The 18,414-nt window shown below is 40.1% G+C and overlaps 1 protein-coding gene across 7 annotated transcripts in view; it reads right to left on the bottom strand.

Annotated features, from left to right (window-relative positions):
- The window catches only part of TCP11L2 (t-complex 11 like 2), a 42,834-nt gene that overhangs the window by 8,582 nt on the left and 15,838 nt on the right, over window positions 1–18,414 (bottom strand). For all 7 annotated transcript variants that reach the window (XM_049884258.1, XM_049884254.1, XM_049884255.1 and 4 more), the window contains 6 exons: window positions 17,023–17,143; window positions 15,749–15,969; window positions 13,605–13,741; window positions 2,846–3,033; window positions 2,457–2,638; window positions 313–485 (listed from right to left, as the gene is read on the bottom strand). In XM_049884258.1, coding sequence (XP_049740215.1) covers window positions 313–485; window positions 2,457–2,638; window positions 2,846–3,033; window positions 13,605–13,741; window positions 15,749–15,969; window positions 17,023–17,143 — 1,022 coding nt within the window. The remainder of the gene's footprint in view (window positions 1–312; window positions 486–2,456; window positions 2,639–2,845; window positions 3,034–13,604; window positions 13,742–15,748; window positions 15,970–17,022; window positions 17,144–18,414) is intronic.

Genomic DNA, 18,414 nt, shown 5'->3' with positions numbered 1-18,414 from the left:
TGATCTACTGTTGATCTAGGATTTTAACATTATTGGCAGCATTATGTGATCTTCTTCATAAAATCTGTTAGCTGGATACTAAGATAGAAAGCCCTGAAACATTCCTCGACTCTACCACAAATACACAAAGAAGCAGAGTCCCAGGCCTTTGAAATTTTTAATACTCTCTTCTAATTTTCAGTATTTATCCTCCAAAGGAAGCAGGTAATATGCTTAAGACTAAAATTAGACTGACATTTAACATCAGCCAAAACAAGCAAGTTAATGCAAATTGGAATTGAAGCAGAAACCAATAAAAACGTAAGGACTCACCAATCAAGGACCAGATAGGATTGGCTTCCTCTTCGATACTTGAAAATTGACCTACAAGATTAGCTTGAACCTCAGCATTTAAAGTGGATAAACCTCTCTCCTCCAGGGTCTTGTTAACCTCGACACAGGTCTGAACACCAATAGAATTCAGAACCTCCTTCAAGTTAAATGTTCTACAAACATAAAACAAAATCCAGTCAGGGACAGTTATTGTTCTTCAGGGTTTTGTTTGTTTGTATTAATATACCAACTTATGTCGAATGTCTACCAATTTTCTCTTATACAGACAATAATTATCTCTACTAGAATGAACTTAGAAAAATATAACTCCTCCCAAACACTGTCCCTCATATGTGGAAGATTTTTAAATGCTCAAATACTCAATTGTGTAAACCAAATTAAACCCATTGCCTTCGAGTTGATTCCGACTAATAGCGACACTATAGGGCAGAGTAGAACTGCTCCATAGAGTTTAAAAGGAGAGCCTGGTAGATTAGAACTGCTGACCTTTTGGTTAGCAGCCAAATTCTTGACCACCATGGCACCAGGGTTTCCTCAATTGTGTAAGTAGTGTTTAAATAGAAAAACACAGGCTTGAAAAATGAGTTTGCAACCCTAGTTATCTGTTTACTTTTTAAAATAAATCCCTTGGCCTGAGTGTATGTACACAGATTTTTTTTTTTTTTAATGTGCTTGAAAACTGAGGCAGAATCAATTCATTTCTTCATGCTTGAGCAGTAAATCTATAATACTAATCAAAAACAAGAAAGGAAGATGTTCAGGAGTCAGTAGCATCCAGACAAATTACTAGAGTTCTTCATTAATCACGATCAAAGACAAGAAGTCATTCCCATTATTACTTTCAAGTAACTGATGAATAATCTCAAATATTCAGAGTCCAGAAAATAGTAAAAAGCAATTAAAAAACCAAACACATTGCCATCAAGTTGATTCCGGCTCATAGCAATCCTGTAGGACAGAGTAGAGCTGCCCCACAGGGTTTCCAGGAGGCGCTGGTTGATTAAAACTGCCAACCTTTTAGTTAGCAGCCGAGCTCTTAACCACTGTACCATCAGAGCTCCAAAATGTAATTAGTGGTTGGTTATTTAATAAGTAGGAAAAAGGGGTAATTACAAAAGGTATTTGTTGGGTCCACACTATTGGGGAATGATTGAGTGAAAATTGTTATTTAGTATCCAGAAAGGGTCTTTAAGATAACTCTACATAAAATGGGAATTAAAGGATGAGAGGAGGGCTCAATGATAGGAGTCCGTGCAATGAAGTGAGTGGGAACTTGAGCTGTAGCATCACATCACACAGACCTGGGTTCAAATCCTGGCTCTACCACTTAGTATTAGTTATATGACTATATAAGCTCTTAGCAGGTTGTTAGGTGCTCAGAAAATCTTAAGGAGAAGAAAAGAGAAAAAAAACTTTATCACTATCATCATTAGCAGCAATAATAAAACCTTGGTGTTCTGCTTTCACTGGAATTTTTTATAAATCCACGCTGGACCTACAATCCAAGGGTATATTATTGGTGGCAAAATTTTTACCTCCTGACTTTTTATTCAGCACAGGTATCACCTTAGCTTGCCCCCGCTTTTAATTGCTGATTCGGGTGAAATACTGGGAAACCAATTTAGCAAAAACAAAAGCTTCACTGGATTTGTATAGCATCTCTGAAGGACAGAAATGTCACCACTTCTAAAGACTTCACGGTAGACAGGCTCTGTGAAGTCAGTGAAGAAAGCATTTCATTGCAGAAAAATGATGGAGTCGGAGCAATTTAATCTGGACAGCTTTCTTGGATAGGGCATTCTAAACACTGAGCTAGGCGGATTTTTTGGTTTAGTTTGGTTTGGTTTTGAAGCACTGTCAAAGGAGAGCCCTTGCTCACATCCATCGTAAGTGGAAATACTACACTCGCCCTGGCACTTGTCATGGAAAAGAACTCTCCCTTCCTACGAAAGGACATCTAAGCCTTCAGAGATATTAAAAGAAATTCTAGAAAAAGAAGGTATAAGATAAGCTAAAGTACAGTCCTGAATATCACACCCAGAAGTCCAGGGTTATTCACATTCTCTGCAACACACGCAGGGCCTTAACAAAAGGGGGAGCAGACACAACCATTTGGAACTCACTCTTTGTTCATGCCTTCAAGTAGAACAGCTGAAACCCTTTTCAATCTGTTCGCAAGCTCAGGTAGACCTTCTGTAATAGCACCCACCATGTTGTTGGTAATTAAGGACAAGCAGGCAATAATTTTCAGTTGATTCAGCTTTTCTGTCAGTTCCTGAAGACGTGCTCCATCTGTCATGAGTGTCTGGCATTTTATTTAAAATGTGAAATTAGAAAAGAAAGCTCAATACCATGAAAATGTAAGATAAAATGTTAAAGCCCAAACTCCCATTTTTATCTGATTTCAGTGAAGTCATTAAAACACATTCAACGCAGACAAACCTGCTGACTCCTGGTTAGAATTTAAGAACTAAAATATTGGAAAACTTGGAAGAAAAAAAAAATTACTTACCTCTGGTAATTCTTTTTTCTGGTAATTCCACTGTAACAGTTTCAAGTAGCTGTTATTTAGCACCAATGTGGGGCTCAGGCTTGGCTTGGAGCTACCTTCGGCCCCAGGAGTTAAAGTGGCTTCAGAAAGAGAAAGTAATTCTTCATTTACAGATTCTTTTATCCACTCCGTAGTTTGATCAAGAGCACCTGAAAGGGAAAAGTCCACGTATTTGTCCTGACCGATCCTTACGTTTGTTCACTCTACATGACAGATGCTATGGTAGGTGCTGGGCAGACATGAACTAAAAGACACAGCCATGCCCTTCAAGGAGTTTATACTCTGGATGGGGAGACAAACTAACAATTATAACAGAATATACTGAATTCAAGAAGGCACAGTGCGGGTGGAGGGAGCAGAGTCGGTCTGGGAAAGAGTCTAAGAGGAAGGGCTCTTTCAGTGGCGGCTGAAGGTGAAATGGAGCTGGGGAAAGGGCTGGCATTCCAGGACAGGAGACTAGCCCCTACAAAGACCTGGGAAAGGAAGAGATGCTACAAGCAGATCTGTCTTGCTTGTCTGTAAAGAACTAGGGGAAAGAGGGTCATAGCAGATGGCACTGGGTGGGTAGACAGGTGCTATTTCACAAAAGGCTTTGTGTTTTGGGCAGAGAAGGTATTTAGACTACAGGCATTGATTATTGAACATTTTTTAGTCCTGGACCTCTCTGAGTGTGTGATTTGAACTATGCCTTTCCCAAGATGTACGTGCACGCTCCCATGCACATGCCCACAGACAAATTTCATTCTATCTCACCAGATTCATGGATCCCAGGTTACGAACACCAGCTATGGGAATGGGGAACCTTTGAATAACTGTTTTTTCCAGCATGGAAGTGAGATGATCAGATAAATAAATGTTCGAAAAAAAATCACTCTGAAAGGAAGGCTGGAGTAGTGGGAAGAGAGTTACCACAGTAGTCCAGACAAGACAGTCAATGAACGAAGGTAATGGAAGTGGCAGAGGGGAGAGGGACTGAAGTTAGAAATACTTAGGCAAAGCATCCACAGGTCTCGGTGACCACCTGGATGCAGGGAAGAAGAAAGGATTCTAGGATGACTCCCAGGTTTCTAACCTGGACAGTTAAATGAATGGCTGTGCCATCTACCAAGTTATAGAACACAGGCTAAAGGGGTCTTGAAATAAATACCCGCCTCTGCCAACTTCCTAAAGCCACTACCAATCTAAATTGTCAAATCCAACAAATACATCTAAGTCATTCTATTTTTTGAACATCTCTGTAATACCTGACTCTCTGAGTTTGTCCCTCTTGAAATCCTTCTTTTGGTTTCTGTGACTCTACTTTCTCCTAGTTTCCGCTGGTTATCCTTACATCTTATACCCGGGTTCCTCTCCCTCTGCCTGGTCCTTAAATGTTAATGTTGGCCAGGGCTCTGCCCAGTCTGCCTTGGTTTGTTACTCTTCAAATTCACTGGACAATCTTACTCACTGCCATGGGGTGCATTTCATTCACACACTCAGAAGGCTCCCAGATCTATGTCTTCTAGCCTCCATGTCTCTCCTGAGCTTTTGATTTCCTCATTTGTAAAATGGGCAAGTGGGAGAAGAGTTACTGAATGCAGAATTGGAAGAAACACACAATAGCACACAGCAACTCATTGCTTCTGTCATATAGATACAAAGAACCTCACGACCACAGACAGTAATGAAATAATCAGGAAGTGATATGTCATAGTTTTTTTTTTTTCCTTAAGGGCTAAAATTTTTATAACTTTTTGTTTTTTGAAATACTTAAGATTCACAACCCAAACCCATTGCTGTTGAGTTGAGCCCGACTCATAGCAACCCTGTAGAAGAGAGTAGAACTGCCCCATAAGGTTTCCAAGGCTGTAAATCTTTATGGAAGCAGACTGCCCCGTCTCTTTCCCATGCAGTGGCTGGTGGGTTGGAACAGCCAACCTTTTGGTGAGCAACTGCGTGCTTTAACCGCTGTGCCACCAGGGCTCCTTTAAGCTTCACAAGAAGTTGTAAAAACAGCACGGAGTTCCCATGTACCCTTCACCCAGCTTCCCCCAATAATACCTTACATAAACATAGTACATTGTCAAAACCAGGAAACTGACATTGGTGTAACACCATTAACTCAGGTACAGGCTTTACTCAGATTTCATTAGTTTTTATATACATTCTTTTTTTTGGTGTAATTCAGGTAATCTTCATCATAATCAGGATATGGAACTATTTCATCAGTATAGAAAACAAAAGAAAAACACCTTCCTTTTGTTAACCCTTAATAGTCATACCCTCACCCAAACCCTAGCCCCTGGTAACTAATGATCACCATAATTTTGTCACTTCCCCATTCCCTCCCACCCTTTGGGACAGCCAAAAATGTCTCTAACCATCACCAAATGTCCCCCAGGTGGCACAATCACCCCCATTTGAGAACCACTGACTAAGACAATATTTATTTACTTTTGTTCACAGGTATTTCCTCCACCCTTGAATAACATGTCTCTTACATCACAAACCAAATGAAATCTGACATACTAAAGTTCATGCCAGAGGATTAAAGTTTGGAGGCAAGATTTCTTCACTAGGGTTGTCTGCCTTAGGCCAAAAAAGTAAAATTTTACTTCAGACTAAGTTCTATGATTTCCAACTAGAAACAAATTTCTTTATATATCGCATTTCTTATAAAATTATGTATTTGGCAGAATTTATAAGGTGGCAATTGCCAAGAAATGTAGACTGCAGATTTTTAAAAAAAAGAGCCAGAGAGAGAAAAAAGGCCTAGTAACACTGAAATTCTTCCCCAGCCCCAGCACTTGAATGCGGTGATTTGTGAGTAGCTGTCTGCCACTACAGCGACACCACCCCGGGAATTTCACCACTCTGGTTTTCCTTGGTTGGCAAATGTTCTTAGTTCGCAAGCTCTGTTTATAAAGATGTAGAAGACGTGCAGTCTTTTATTTAAAAGACATCCAACAGAGAGAGAGAAGAAATCATCATGGATATAATTACAATGTGGCAGTAATAAGCATTTATACTGCAAGCTTAATCATTTACAGCTGACACATTTAAGCGCCCATTTGGTTATCTCAAACAAAAGTAACTGTGTGGCACAGTGGTTCTCAAGCCTGGCTGATTTTAGAATCACCTGGGGAGCTTTAAAAAGAAAAAAATAAATGATCCCGGGCACTGCTCCTGGAGGTTCTATTTAATCAGTTGGAGGCGGGGCTCCGGCATCTGTGTTTAAACACCCCAGGTGATTTCAATACGTAGTCAGAATTGAGTACTGCTGGTAAAGTAGAAGGGGCCCTGGTGGCACAGTGGTTAAGAGCTACAGCTGCTAACCAACAGGTCAGCAGTTCCAATCTCCTTGGAAACCCTGTGGGACAGTTCTACTCGCTATGAGTTGGAATTGACTTGACAGCAACGAATTTGGTTTGGTTTTGGTAAAGTAGAAAGAGCAAGAGTATAGAGCTTTTCTTTAAAGGGATCTTCAGAGATTTCACTCCCACAAGCTAGCACACTGACTGCTCTAGGGGGCTCCAAAGGCAAGGTCAACCCTAAGAGGCTCTTGTCACCTAGGTTTTTCATGTAGCTAGTCAATAAGATGAAATCCTGGTGGGGTAGTAGTTAAGAGCTTTGGCTGCTAACCAAAAGGTCAGCAGTTCAAATCCACCAGGAGCTCCTTGGGAACCGTGTAGGGCAGTTCTATTCTGTCCTATAGGGTCGCTATGAGTCGGAATCGACTCGATGGCAACAGGTAGTTAACAAGAGCCTGTTCATTTGCTTATTTATTCAACTATAACAACAATAACTAATAATCCCTATCAAGTGCTAGGGATTCACAGTTGAATAAACAAGGTCCCTGAACTCAAGAAGCTCCTAGTATGGTAGGGGAAGGAAACAAAAGAACAAGCCATGGCATTATAGAATAAGAGATGCATTTACCTAAGAATTTCCCAGGAGCAGTGGAGGCCAAGAGTGCTGCCCCCCACTTCCCTTCCCACCAATGCATACTCCTGATTTCCTATTAGTGAGGCTCTGGTGGCGTAGTGGTTAAGTGCTGTGGCTGCTAACCAAGAGGTTGGCAGTTTGAATCCACCAGGCGCTCCTTGGAAACTCTATGGGATAGTTCTGCTCTGTCCTATAGAGTCGCTATGAGTTGGAATTGACACGATGGCAGTGGGGTGGGTCACCCAATGCCCCCGAAACTACCTCTGGCTCTCTAAATCCAAATCCTGCCAGTCTTAGTGGCCCAGGCCAAATCCCTCTTCCTCTGGGAAGCACTTCTTGATTTTAGGGACCCATCTTGATCCTTCCCTTCTCAGAACACCTTTGAACTTCTGATCTGGAGGTGATTCCTTCCAAACTGCTGACCCAAAATTCTGCTTTTCTCTCTCTCTTTTTTTTTTTTTTTTTTAATTGTCCTTAAACATTTCATGTACCTTCATCTTATTTTTATCTCACTTGTGAGACTGCTGGGAGCCCAAACTATGACCTTTATTCTTTATTTCTCTTTCTCCTGACTTGGTTTTTAGCTCATAGCACAACTTGATAGGTGTGTGAATGTGTGGCTTTGTTCTTGCTAATTATTTTGCCTTGGAAATTAACCAAATACTTTTCCAATGTCACGTAGAAGTTGCTCAAAAGTCTTTGCTTTCTATATCTGGCAGGAGAAATCTGGCAGGGGACACAGGGTAGAAGTTATGAGAAAGGGCATCCTTGCATTTCTCCCAATTTTAGGGGGAGAATATTCAATGTTTGACCATTGTATATGATGTCAGCTGTAGGCTTCTCAAAGATGTCCTTTATGGAATTAAGGAAGTTTCCTTCTATTTCTAGTTTGATGAGAACTTTTCTCAAGTAAAATTTGACCAAATGGTTCTTTTCCATCCACTGAAGTGATCAACTGAAATGACCATATGGTTTTTCTCCATTATTGTTAATGTGCTAAATTACATTGATTGATTTCTTTCAAATACTAAACCAATCTTGCAATCCTAGGATAAACTCCGCTTGGTCATGGTGTATTATCTTATTGTTTTGCTAATACTTTGTTAAAACTTTTTGTATCTACATTCCTGAAAGATAACATCCTGTAATTTTCTTGTCTCTTAATACCTTTGCTGGTTTTAATATCAAGGCAAAGTTGGCCTCATAAAATGAGTTGGGAAGTGTTCCTCCTCTACTTTCTGCAACAGTTTGTGAAAAACACCCTGATTTTTAAATTTGATTTGCATGCATTGTGTACATTTTTTACGGATGACAATGGGAAGGAGAGAGAGCTACATGTATACAGGACCAAATCAATGCCCGTCTGAAAGTGACTATTTGAGTCAGTCCCCAAGCCCATTGTTTTCCTTCTAGTATGATAAATTAAACTGAAGATGCTTAATCCTCTGCCGCTCAGTCACAGCAGAGATTTCTACTCTGTATCCCCTACCAGGAGCCAGTTATAGAGAAGAGAGACTTCTTGAACACCTACTATGTGACAGGTACCACTGGAAAAACATTTAGTTAATTTCCAAAGCAGAATGGCAGTTCAGCTGTATAAGAAAAATAACTGCAACTCAAAATTTCAAAGGGTTTTTTTCCAGAAGGGAGGGATCAGGATGGGTTCATATAATTAGAAAATGCTTTCCAGAGGAATAGGAATTTTAGCTGGGCCACTAAGGACTGCCAAGGTTTGGGTTTAGAGAACTAAAGCAAGTATTAAGGGGTTGGGCCAAGCCTCACGGGAGTAATGGTTGTACTGTAGGTCCTAGCCAGTGCCATAAGGCAAGAAGAAGAAATAAAAACATACAGATCAGAAAGAGAGAAAACTGTCTTTACTTACAGCCAATACAGTCATATAGATAGAGAATCCTAAGGAATCCTCCAAAAAGCTACTACAATTATTAAGTGAATTTAGCAATGTTGCAGGATATAAGGCCAATAGTCAAAAATTAATTATATATCTATATACCTGTTGCCGTTGAGTTGATTCCAACTTACAGTGGCCCTACAGGACAGAATAGAACTGTCCCATTGGGTTTCCAAGGAGCGGTTAGTGGATTTGAACTGCCAACCTTTTGGTTAGTAGCTGTAGCTCTTAACCACTGCACCACCATATACTAGAATATAAATATTTTACAAAGTACCATCCTGTAAAAAATAAACCCATTGCCGTCGAGTCGATTTTAACTCACAGTGACCCTATCAGACAGAGTAGAATTGCCCTGTAGGGTTTCCAAAGAGTGCCTGGTGGATTTGAACTGCTGACTTTTTGGTTTGGTTTTGACATAATCCCAAAGAAAATCCCAGCAAGCTTTTTTATAGAAACGTATAAGCTAATTTTAAAATCTAAATAAAAATTCAAAGGACCTAAAATAGGCAAAACAATTTTGAGAAAGAAGAACAAAGTTAGAGGACTAAATTTAAGATTTAGTTAGCTTCAGAACCAAGAGAGTGTGGTACTAGCTAAGGGTAGACAGACATACAGATCATACTGTAAAAGGAATGAAATACTGATATATGCATGCTACAATATGCATAAACCTTGAAAACCAGACAGAAAAAGGCCACATATTGTATGATTCCACTTATTTGGGATATTTAGAAGAGGCAAATCCGTAGATACAGAAATGGGTTAGTAGTTAGCAAGGGATGGGGGAAAATGGGAATAGGGAATGACTGCTAATAGGTATTGGTTTCTTTTTGGGGTGATGAAAATATTCTTGAATTAGATGTTGGTGACAGTTGCACAACCACTGACTTGTACAAGTTATCATGAATTTTATGGTATGTGAATTATATCTTAATAAAGAAAAACTTAAAAAAGAATGAGTACAGAAATAGACCCAAAACAATCAGTAAATTAATTTTCACCAAGGTCGCAAATTCAACAGAGACAACATACGCTTTTCCAACAAATCATTCTGGACGTACATATGGAAAAATAGGAATCTCGACCCCTATCTCACACCATACATAAAAATTACCTTGAAGTGGATCATAGACTAAATGTAATAACTAAAATTATAAAACTTCTAGAAGAAAACAGAAAAAAAAATCTTTATGACTTTGGGGTGTGCAAAGATTTTGTAGGCAGGTCACAAAAGTACAGACTACAAAAGAAAAAATTTTCAATATTCTGGAAAATGAATACTAAAAGCACCCCAATACAGACCCAAACCAGTAACCAGTTATGTGGAGCCGACTCTGACTCACAGCCATGTGTGCCAGAGCACAAGTGTGTTCCATAGAGTTTTCAATGGCTGATTTTTTAGAAGTAGATGGAAAGGCCTTTCTTCCTAAGAGCCTCTGGGTGAACTCAAACCTCCAGTCTCTCAGTTAGCAGCTAAGTACTTAACCATCTGCACCATCCAGGGGCTTTTAATATAGACCAAAAAAAAAAAAAACCCATTGCTTTTGAGTCAATTCCAATGCATAGCAACCCTACAGGGTAGAACTACCCCAGAGTTTCCAAGGAGTGCCTGGTGGACTCAAACGGCCAGCCTTCTGGTTAGCAGACGTAGCTCTTAGCCACTACACCCCCAGGGTTTCCAATACAGACCAAGTGCCTCGATTTTCAGTTAGAAGAATGTAGCTCCCTCATCTCTGATATTTGTTTTTGCCTAGTAACACCTCATCCCAATTCTTTGGTACTGATTTTGAGAAACTATTTCTCCCTCATTCCATGTTTTCTTTTGTGAATATCAACTAAGAAACCCTACCACCCCTCATGAACTTTGGATATGTTATCAGGAGGGACTAATCCCTGAAGAGTTTCATCATGTTGGTAAAGGAGAGGGTCAGCAAAAAAGAGGAAGACCCTCAACGAGACAGACTGACATGGCGGCTGTAACAATGGGCTCAGGCATAACAATGACTGTGAGGATGGCACAGTCCATCCTCATTCTGTTTCATTCTGTTGTACATAGGGTCCCTATGTACATTGGAGCCAACTAGACGGCACCTAACAATGACACAAACTACCCTGAACAGGGTTTGGCCTTGCTGAGTCATATGACCATAGGACTCTTTTCTAGGACTCTCCATGGTGACCAGGGCATCCAATGATGGCACATGTTTAAAGTACAAATTAACAATCCTGACAATGGAGCCTATGAGCTCTCCCTTGGTTTTTTCCACTTAGATTCCTGACATTCTCCTGGTTTCTGGCCTTGCTAAGAATCAAATGTATTAGGTTTTCCTTCCACTCTGTGAACCACCTCCAACCTTCCAATCACTTCCTGTTATGCTAACTCAGCCAGAGTTAGTTTCTGTCTCCTGCCATATAACCCAGCTGACCTGGACTTGGATTTGGGAGATCTGGCTTCCAGTTCTAGTTCCACAACTTATTAGCTATGTGACTCTGACTCTGGGCAGTTCACTGCTCAGCATTCGCTTGCTCTCCTTTAAAATGTTGCTTAAATATTTCCTAAATGCCTTAGGTGTGAGGCATAATCGTAATGCAGTTGGGTTTATTTTTGAAAAAGATATTTAAGTCCTATAGGACTGCTGAAAGAATCACATGAAATGAAGTTCATGAGAATATTTTCTCAGAGAATTAGATATTATCATCTAAATAAACAAACCCTTTTCTGACTGGATATCTGAAGAATTACTTATGGTCTGGTCCCCAGGGGTAATCTGTTACTCTTGCCATAGGCAATTTAGTTGTTAGATCTAACGTGGTTACCTGATTGATGCTTAGCACATATACCCAATCATTGTCTAAGGCTTTCTGGGTGTATTTTAAATAAGTCAATTATAAAAAATCTCTCCTTAGGCGAAAGAAAATCTTTCCCTGGAGCCAAATCAGAAACCACAAGTACTTCTCTATATTAATCTCCTAATAATTATTTTATAAAAATCATATGCACACAAAAATCCAACAATACTTCTGTTCTTCTGTGTGAGTCTGTAAGGCTCTTATTTTGACATGAGGGCACAGTGGCTGACTTTTGGCAGGGTGACTCAAGGATATAATTAACAGCTAGCATACACTCCACTTCTTGGACTCTTGATTTCTCTGGGAACATATTTAGAGCTGGGCAATCATGACACATATGCACAGCTGGATTTATTTTATTCTTAAATCTCTGGAAATATCCAAGTCAATGTGATAGGTCACTAAGCCTTGGTTGGAAGGAGAAATAAATAATTTGAGATAAACAAAATTGTAATTCAAACCCGTATTAAGGATTTGTTCAAGATTCCATGGTATCTTGATTCAAGACATGGACACATGTACACACGTGTGTATACACACACTTAGACATACACAGAGGAATGCGAATGAAACCAATCACTAAGTCTCAGTAAGTGTTGTTCAGAGCATAGTTACTAAAATTCAGGTTCTAGACTTTTCAGATTCATTTTCTATATAGGGTTCTACTTCCCTTAGTCCTTTGCCCTTTGGAGCTAAAACATATAGCCCTTAAACTCATAGAATTTTTGTTGTAAGAGGATCCTTAAAAGTCATCTAGTCATATCTGCCACCTGATGCCACAGTTCCTTCTGCAATATCCATAAATACATGGATGGCTCCAAAATTTATATCTCTAGTTGCTATCATTCCCCTCAACTCAGTTTTTTTGCTCTAACTGCCTACTGGACATCTCCATGTTGATGTCAAACAAGGATCTCAAAGTTCATATAACCTAAGCTGAACACTTGATTCCATGCCATCCCCTAAACTGTGGTCCCCTACTCTCTCCTATCTCACTAAAAGGCACTACTTTTCATTCCCCAAGTTGCTCAGGCCTAAAATACTAGTCATCATCAACTCTTCTCTTTCTCCTCTCATCCAACCTGCTAGCAAACCTTGTTACCTGTCTTCAAAATAAATCCAGAATCTGACCACTTCTCACTACTTCTACCACTATTACCTGGACCAAGTCACCATCATTTCTTCCCTGAGCAACCACAGTATCACCTAATTGGTCTCCTTGCTTCTCTCTTTGTCCCATACAATCTATTCTCTACCCAGGATCCAGACTATTCCTTAAAAACAAAAATCAGATCTTGTTTCCCTCTTCAGAACTCTCCAATGACTTCCCATCACATTCAGAATGAAATCTAAATTCCTCTCATTTACTAACCAGGCTCTTCTGCCCTGCCTTTGCCCACCTCTTGGTCTCATCTCCTACCACTCACCCCTTGCTTACTCTACTCCAGTCACACAGCTGCCTTGTGTTCTTCAAACATCTCAAGCAAGTTTCTGCTTCAGGGCCTTTGTACTTAGCACAATCTCTGGCTGTAATGTTCTTCCCCCAGAACTTTGCAAGCCCCTTCCCTCATTTCTTTGAAAACTCTGCTTAAATGTTACTTATTCGAGAGTTCACAGTCCTCCATCAAAGAAAGCACAGCTCCTCACCCCTGCCCTATCACTGTCTGTCCCTTTATCCTATTGTTCCTCACAGCACTTAATATATGTTTATTTGTCGTGCCTACTAGAATGTCAGCTCCATGGAAACCACAATTTTATTCTGTTTTGTTGACTGCAGCATCCACAGTCCCTGAACAGTATCTGGCACACAGCAGATGCTCAATAAATGTTTTTTGAATGAATGAAAATATAAATAGTACTTATTACAGTTCCTGGCGCATAGTAAGCAGCTATAAGGTTTGCGATGTCAATTTTAGAAGGTAAAAAAAATTAATAGAAAGGTCAAAATTATTTAGTGACATTACTTAAGATGTCAAAAATAAAAACTTTATATTTTAACCAATTTTAATATAAATGCAGTTATTTTGTACTTACTTGGAGTTTCTTCTAAAATTTCCTGGAATTTGGTTCTCTCATAATCCACTAGCTGGCGTTGAAGGTGTGGTCTAAGACTTCTAATTGTAAAATTGACCATGTCCATTCTCATGAGGTCCAAGACATGGAATATTTGTCTAAAAATTTTAGAATTAAAATAGTTAAAGAGGTGATTAAGCTGAAATTCATTAACTGTTGTATACATTATACCCAGGAAAAGACAAAGATCCTTTAAAACAGTTTTGAAATTCCAATTGCCATTTGGCAAGATTACTTTTCACAGAAAATCATACCCATGCATTCCCAATGTATTCATCCACAGATCTCAAGAGTGTTTACTTTAGCAGCTATAAAACAGCCATCTGATCCATTACATTCAGTCATAAACTTATAGAAAGACATTAAGAAGCATAAACAATGTGTCTTAACATGGAAACAAGAATAATTCAAGAAAAATTTTTCATTTGAAAGCCCCTGATATTTTCCTGAACACAGAATATATGCTTTCCATTACAAGGGAATAAAAAATGGTAAGAATGGGCCAGTGAGGTGCAGACAAAAAAAAAAATTCTCATTTTAGAGTTGGGCAGCCCTGTGCTCAAATCCAGGTTTGCAACTGACCAGCTCTAGGGCCATGCACAAGTTACTCAATCTTGCTGAACCTCACTATTCCTCATCTGTGAAAGGAGAGAACAACATAAACTTTGGAAGGATGTTGTGAAGAGTCAATGAACATAAAATGCAGGGACAGTGGCACCCAGCAGGTGCCCAGTAAATGAATAAGAGGAACACCACAGGTTTTATATCATATATAGGTAATAAGATAACTTGAAGCAAGGATCCTGCATTTGCTGAATCACAATCTGCCAGAGTACAATTCTAAGGGTACAGTAAAGCCCATTTTATAGACAGGGGAAGTGTGAATTGGAAAGGTTATTGACTTACCCAAGGTCACAAAGTAACTTATTCACTACATACAGACCAGTTTCCTTCTCCCACTTTTCCAAAACTATTACATAAAACTCAATTCTCAATTGGCCATATTCATACAAAAAGGGGAACAATCCTCCCAATGGCAAAAAGTGCTGCACCCTTCTCCTTCGTCTGGAATCACAAGGATGCTATTGTCTACATGACCAGATTACATTCTTGTAATTTTAACATACACCTCACTTCTTCAGAGAAGCTGCACCACAGATGACTAGCTGACCAGCAAAGACTTGTGGCTGGTAAAGGTGTTTCCAGACAGCAACTACATTTCCCAGCCTCCTTCCACCTAGGTGAGACCATATGACCAGTTTCAGTCAATGGAATATGTCTTTTCTGGGCTGAAGTGATGAAATATCCAGGTATGTGCTCCCCATGGTCTCTTTCCCATTCACCAGCTGAATGGAGAGGACACCAAAGACCAGAGCAAGGGAAGAGCCAAAGACTGAAGGGGCCTGGGACCATAAATGTCATATGGAAGCTGTCTGACCAAGAACTCCTGAACTGGATCATGGCATGAGTGAGAAACAAAACTGTTTTTAGTTAAGTCACCGAGAATTCAGGCTTTATGTATCATAGCAGCTACCAGTACCCTAACTAATAAACAAGACTTCCCAGGTTCTTGACTAGATTAGGTCACTCTGCTGAAGGCTCTGTTAATACCCTCTACTATTCCTTTCACAAGGAGCCCTGGCAGTGCAATAGTTAAGCGCTTGGCTGATAACTAAAAGGTTGGCAGTTCGAACCTATCCAGCACTCCACTGGAGAAAGACTTGGCCAACTGCTCCTGTAAAGATTACAGTTGAAGGTGCCCAACGACACCCCTTTCACGGCGCTCATCACAATTGTAATTAGTTGTTCAAGGTCTGTCTTCCCATTAAACTGGTTAACTTCCCAGGGTCAGAGATTCTATCTGTCTTTTTAATTACTATATCCCCAGGGCCCAGCACAAGTCAACTAAAACTTGTCAGCGTGTTCTGCTTGAAAACTATGTACACAGTAAATGGTTCACTTACTGCTTGCTTATTTGGCTTTCTTCTAGAGTCATGGGCTCCTTTGGGAGACCAGTTATTTTTCTGTATTCTCCAACGTCTATACTTCCCATTTCAATGAATGCAAAGAAACTCTAAGAGAGCCCAAGCAGTGAAAGTGCTAACCTCAGCACCTCCACGATGTTGCTGGCAGCCTTCAACTCCCTGATATCGTCGTCTCTCACGGGAGCACACAGCTTTCCCATCGTGCTGATGACATAATCGGCCAGGCCTCGGATGTCAACAGCACTGTGCTCAGCCTGCTGCCTGATGAGGTCTGTGTCCAAAACTTCACAGATCTGGTTGCGAAGCCGGTTGCCCCCAGGAGTCAGAAAAGAAAGAAGAATCTGCAGAGGGAAAGGAAAGGAAAATTAATAGCATTATCACACGAATAAAGGTTGTCACTTGTCCCTTCAGTGTGTAGATGACCAAGCTCCTTGTCCATATTTAATGCTCTTTGGATGCAACAAAGGTTTACCCTGGCCGGACTGTAGATTGAAGGAGGAGTCCAACGTTTTGACTCCAAAAAGAAAGCTCTATCTCTTGAATTAAAGTGCCTTCCCATGGGAAGTTCCTATATAGTCAGGATGAAAACAACTGGCAAGGAAGTAATATTACTGAAAGCACTTCAAAACATTTACAGATAAACAGCGCAGAGAAGAAAGAGTAAGTTGTAGACCATGGCTCCAAAGGAACCTTTTAGAGAAGAGCAAATGGAAAAGCCCCATGGTTTCATTGGTATGTTTTACATAAATATAAACTGTTTATTACGCATTTTGTGAGTAACCTATTCATGCAGTACTCACTACACAGTGGACCCTGTACTACACGCACAGATGTGGTCAGCAGCGTGGGAACATGGGCTCTGAGCCAGAATGCCTCTGTTTCCTCTCTGCCCCTTATAGCTGTGTGACCCTGGACAAGTCAGGGAACTTAGTTTTTCACATGAAAGAATAATAAGGGTAACTACAGGGTTATTTATCCTTAATGGTAAGGATAAATGAATAATATAGTGCTTGGCATAGAGCAAGTGCCCTGTAAAGTTTAGCTAATATTATAACTATCACCTCATTTAATTCTTACAACTACCCTGTAAGTACTTTTATCCCCATGTTATAGGGGAGTAAACCGAGGCTTAAACAGGGAGAGCCTGTAACTGAACCAGGTGGATCTAACCTCAGGGCCCATTCTCTTAACCTCTACTCTATGCTCTAGGCACCTCCCTCAGCTCCTTCCTCTGTACCCATTTCCCAGCCTCTGCCCCATTCCAGGGGGTGCAGGGAAAACCCTGGCAATGGCTGAACTTGCTCACTTTTTCACAAAGAGTTTCCAATATTAAAGGACTTAAAGCAGTCCCTGGGAGAGGGGAACATGAATTAATACTGACGATATCAACTTGCCTCTCTGATTTCTTCGAACAGTTTAAAGGCATGTTCATACTCAGGCGGTTCTGCACTTAGTTCTGATTCCAAGACGTCCCAGAAGGCCTGATGAACAATGTGTTTCACTCGACCGGCCAAGCTACGGGAATGAAACAGATTTTTTTTTTTAAATAAACACGCTTGCTGATTATAAAAGAAATATGTTCACTGTAAAAATCTTAGAAAATGTAGAAAAATAGAGAATAAAAATCACCCGTAATCCCATTATTTATCCTGTGATGTGTTCCATTGCTATAATATAGTTATGAGTACCCGACACATACAATAGTATATACTCCTTTGCACGTGCTATTCTGTCCTAATCATTTCTCCTTGACATTAAGAAGGCTTCCTTGCTATTGCTTCCAAAAACTGAATAAAATTCTGTCCTAAGGAGACACGGTGTTTTACCTAGCTGCTCTCCTGCGCAGATCTTTAGACTGGTTCTAGATTGGTGGGATTGAACCTTTAAGAGAGAGCAAAATTGCCTTTTCCTCAACAGCTGAAATTTCATGGCACAGAATAGAACAGACTGGCCCCAAGGAGTCACACATTCGGATGCCTGCCAACTTCAGCTTAGATGTCCCATTTAAAGTTAGCAAAGCCACACCGCTGAAATAGAAGCATTCCTCAGAAAAGCTCACAATAGGTGGCCACCTTGTTTTACCCCTTACGTCAATGGCCCCAAATAGGTGCACATTAAAAAACACATTCCTGCTGAACTCCTACATCATTTTGCCACAGCTTTGAGTAAAGCACATATTTCCCCACACTGTAATTACTTACTTTTCCCCACAGGGTCAGAGGCCATAGCTCCTCCTAGGTACCTGCCATTGTGCCTAGCACAGTGCCTGGCACACAGTCACTGTTCAGTGAATGCATAGTGAATGAATGAATAATTTGATAGTTAAAGCATATCTCTTCACTTTTTATTTTTCAAGTACAGATAGCTAAGTATAAAATAAGGCTATTAGAGAGGAAAATTAAATTTTTAAGGAGTGTGAGTTAGAATTGTTTCTATAACTAAAAATGCTATCTTCTACTCAGCAACTTAAAATGTTACAACTTACCCTAGTTGCCTGAGAAGATCTGTTCAGCACATATGCCATTTCCAATGTTTGAGACTCTCTTGAGCAACTACAGAACAATCAGAACACCACACACTGCTGGGATGCATTTTGGCCCTTGACTTTCCAAGCCTCTTGTACTTGGCTTGAATGGACCAATGGATAAGCTAAAACAATTTCATAGCTCCCCAAGAGACTTCAGAGTTTAAGTTTTCCTAAATGATGCAAGATATTTTGTAGCTCTTTAATTTCTTGGGGAGCGTGGGGGCCAGGGTTGAGATCAATTGAATCACTTATAAGCATT

Source organism: Elephas maximus, chromosome 4 (assembly GCF_024166365.1).
Source record: "Elephas maximus indicus isolate mEleMax1 chromosome 4, mEleMax1 primary haplotype, whole genome shotgun sequence".
Classification (NCBI taxonomy): domain Eukaryota; kingdom Metazoa; phylum Chordata; class Mammalia; order Proboscidea; family Elephantidae; genus Elephas; species Elephas maximus.
The sequence above is the reverse complement of the archived record's forward strand: the minus strand, read 5'-3'. Positions and strand labels throughout refer to the sequence as shown.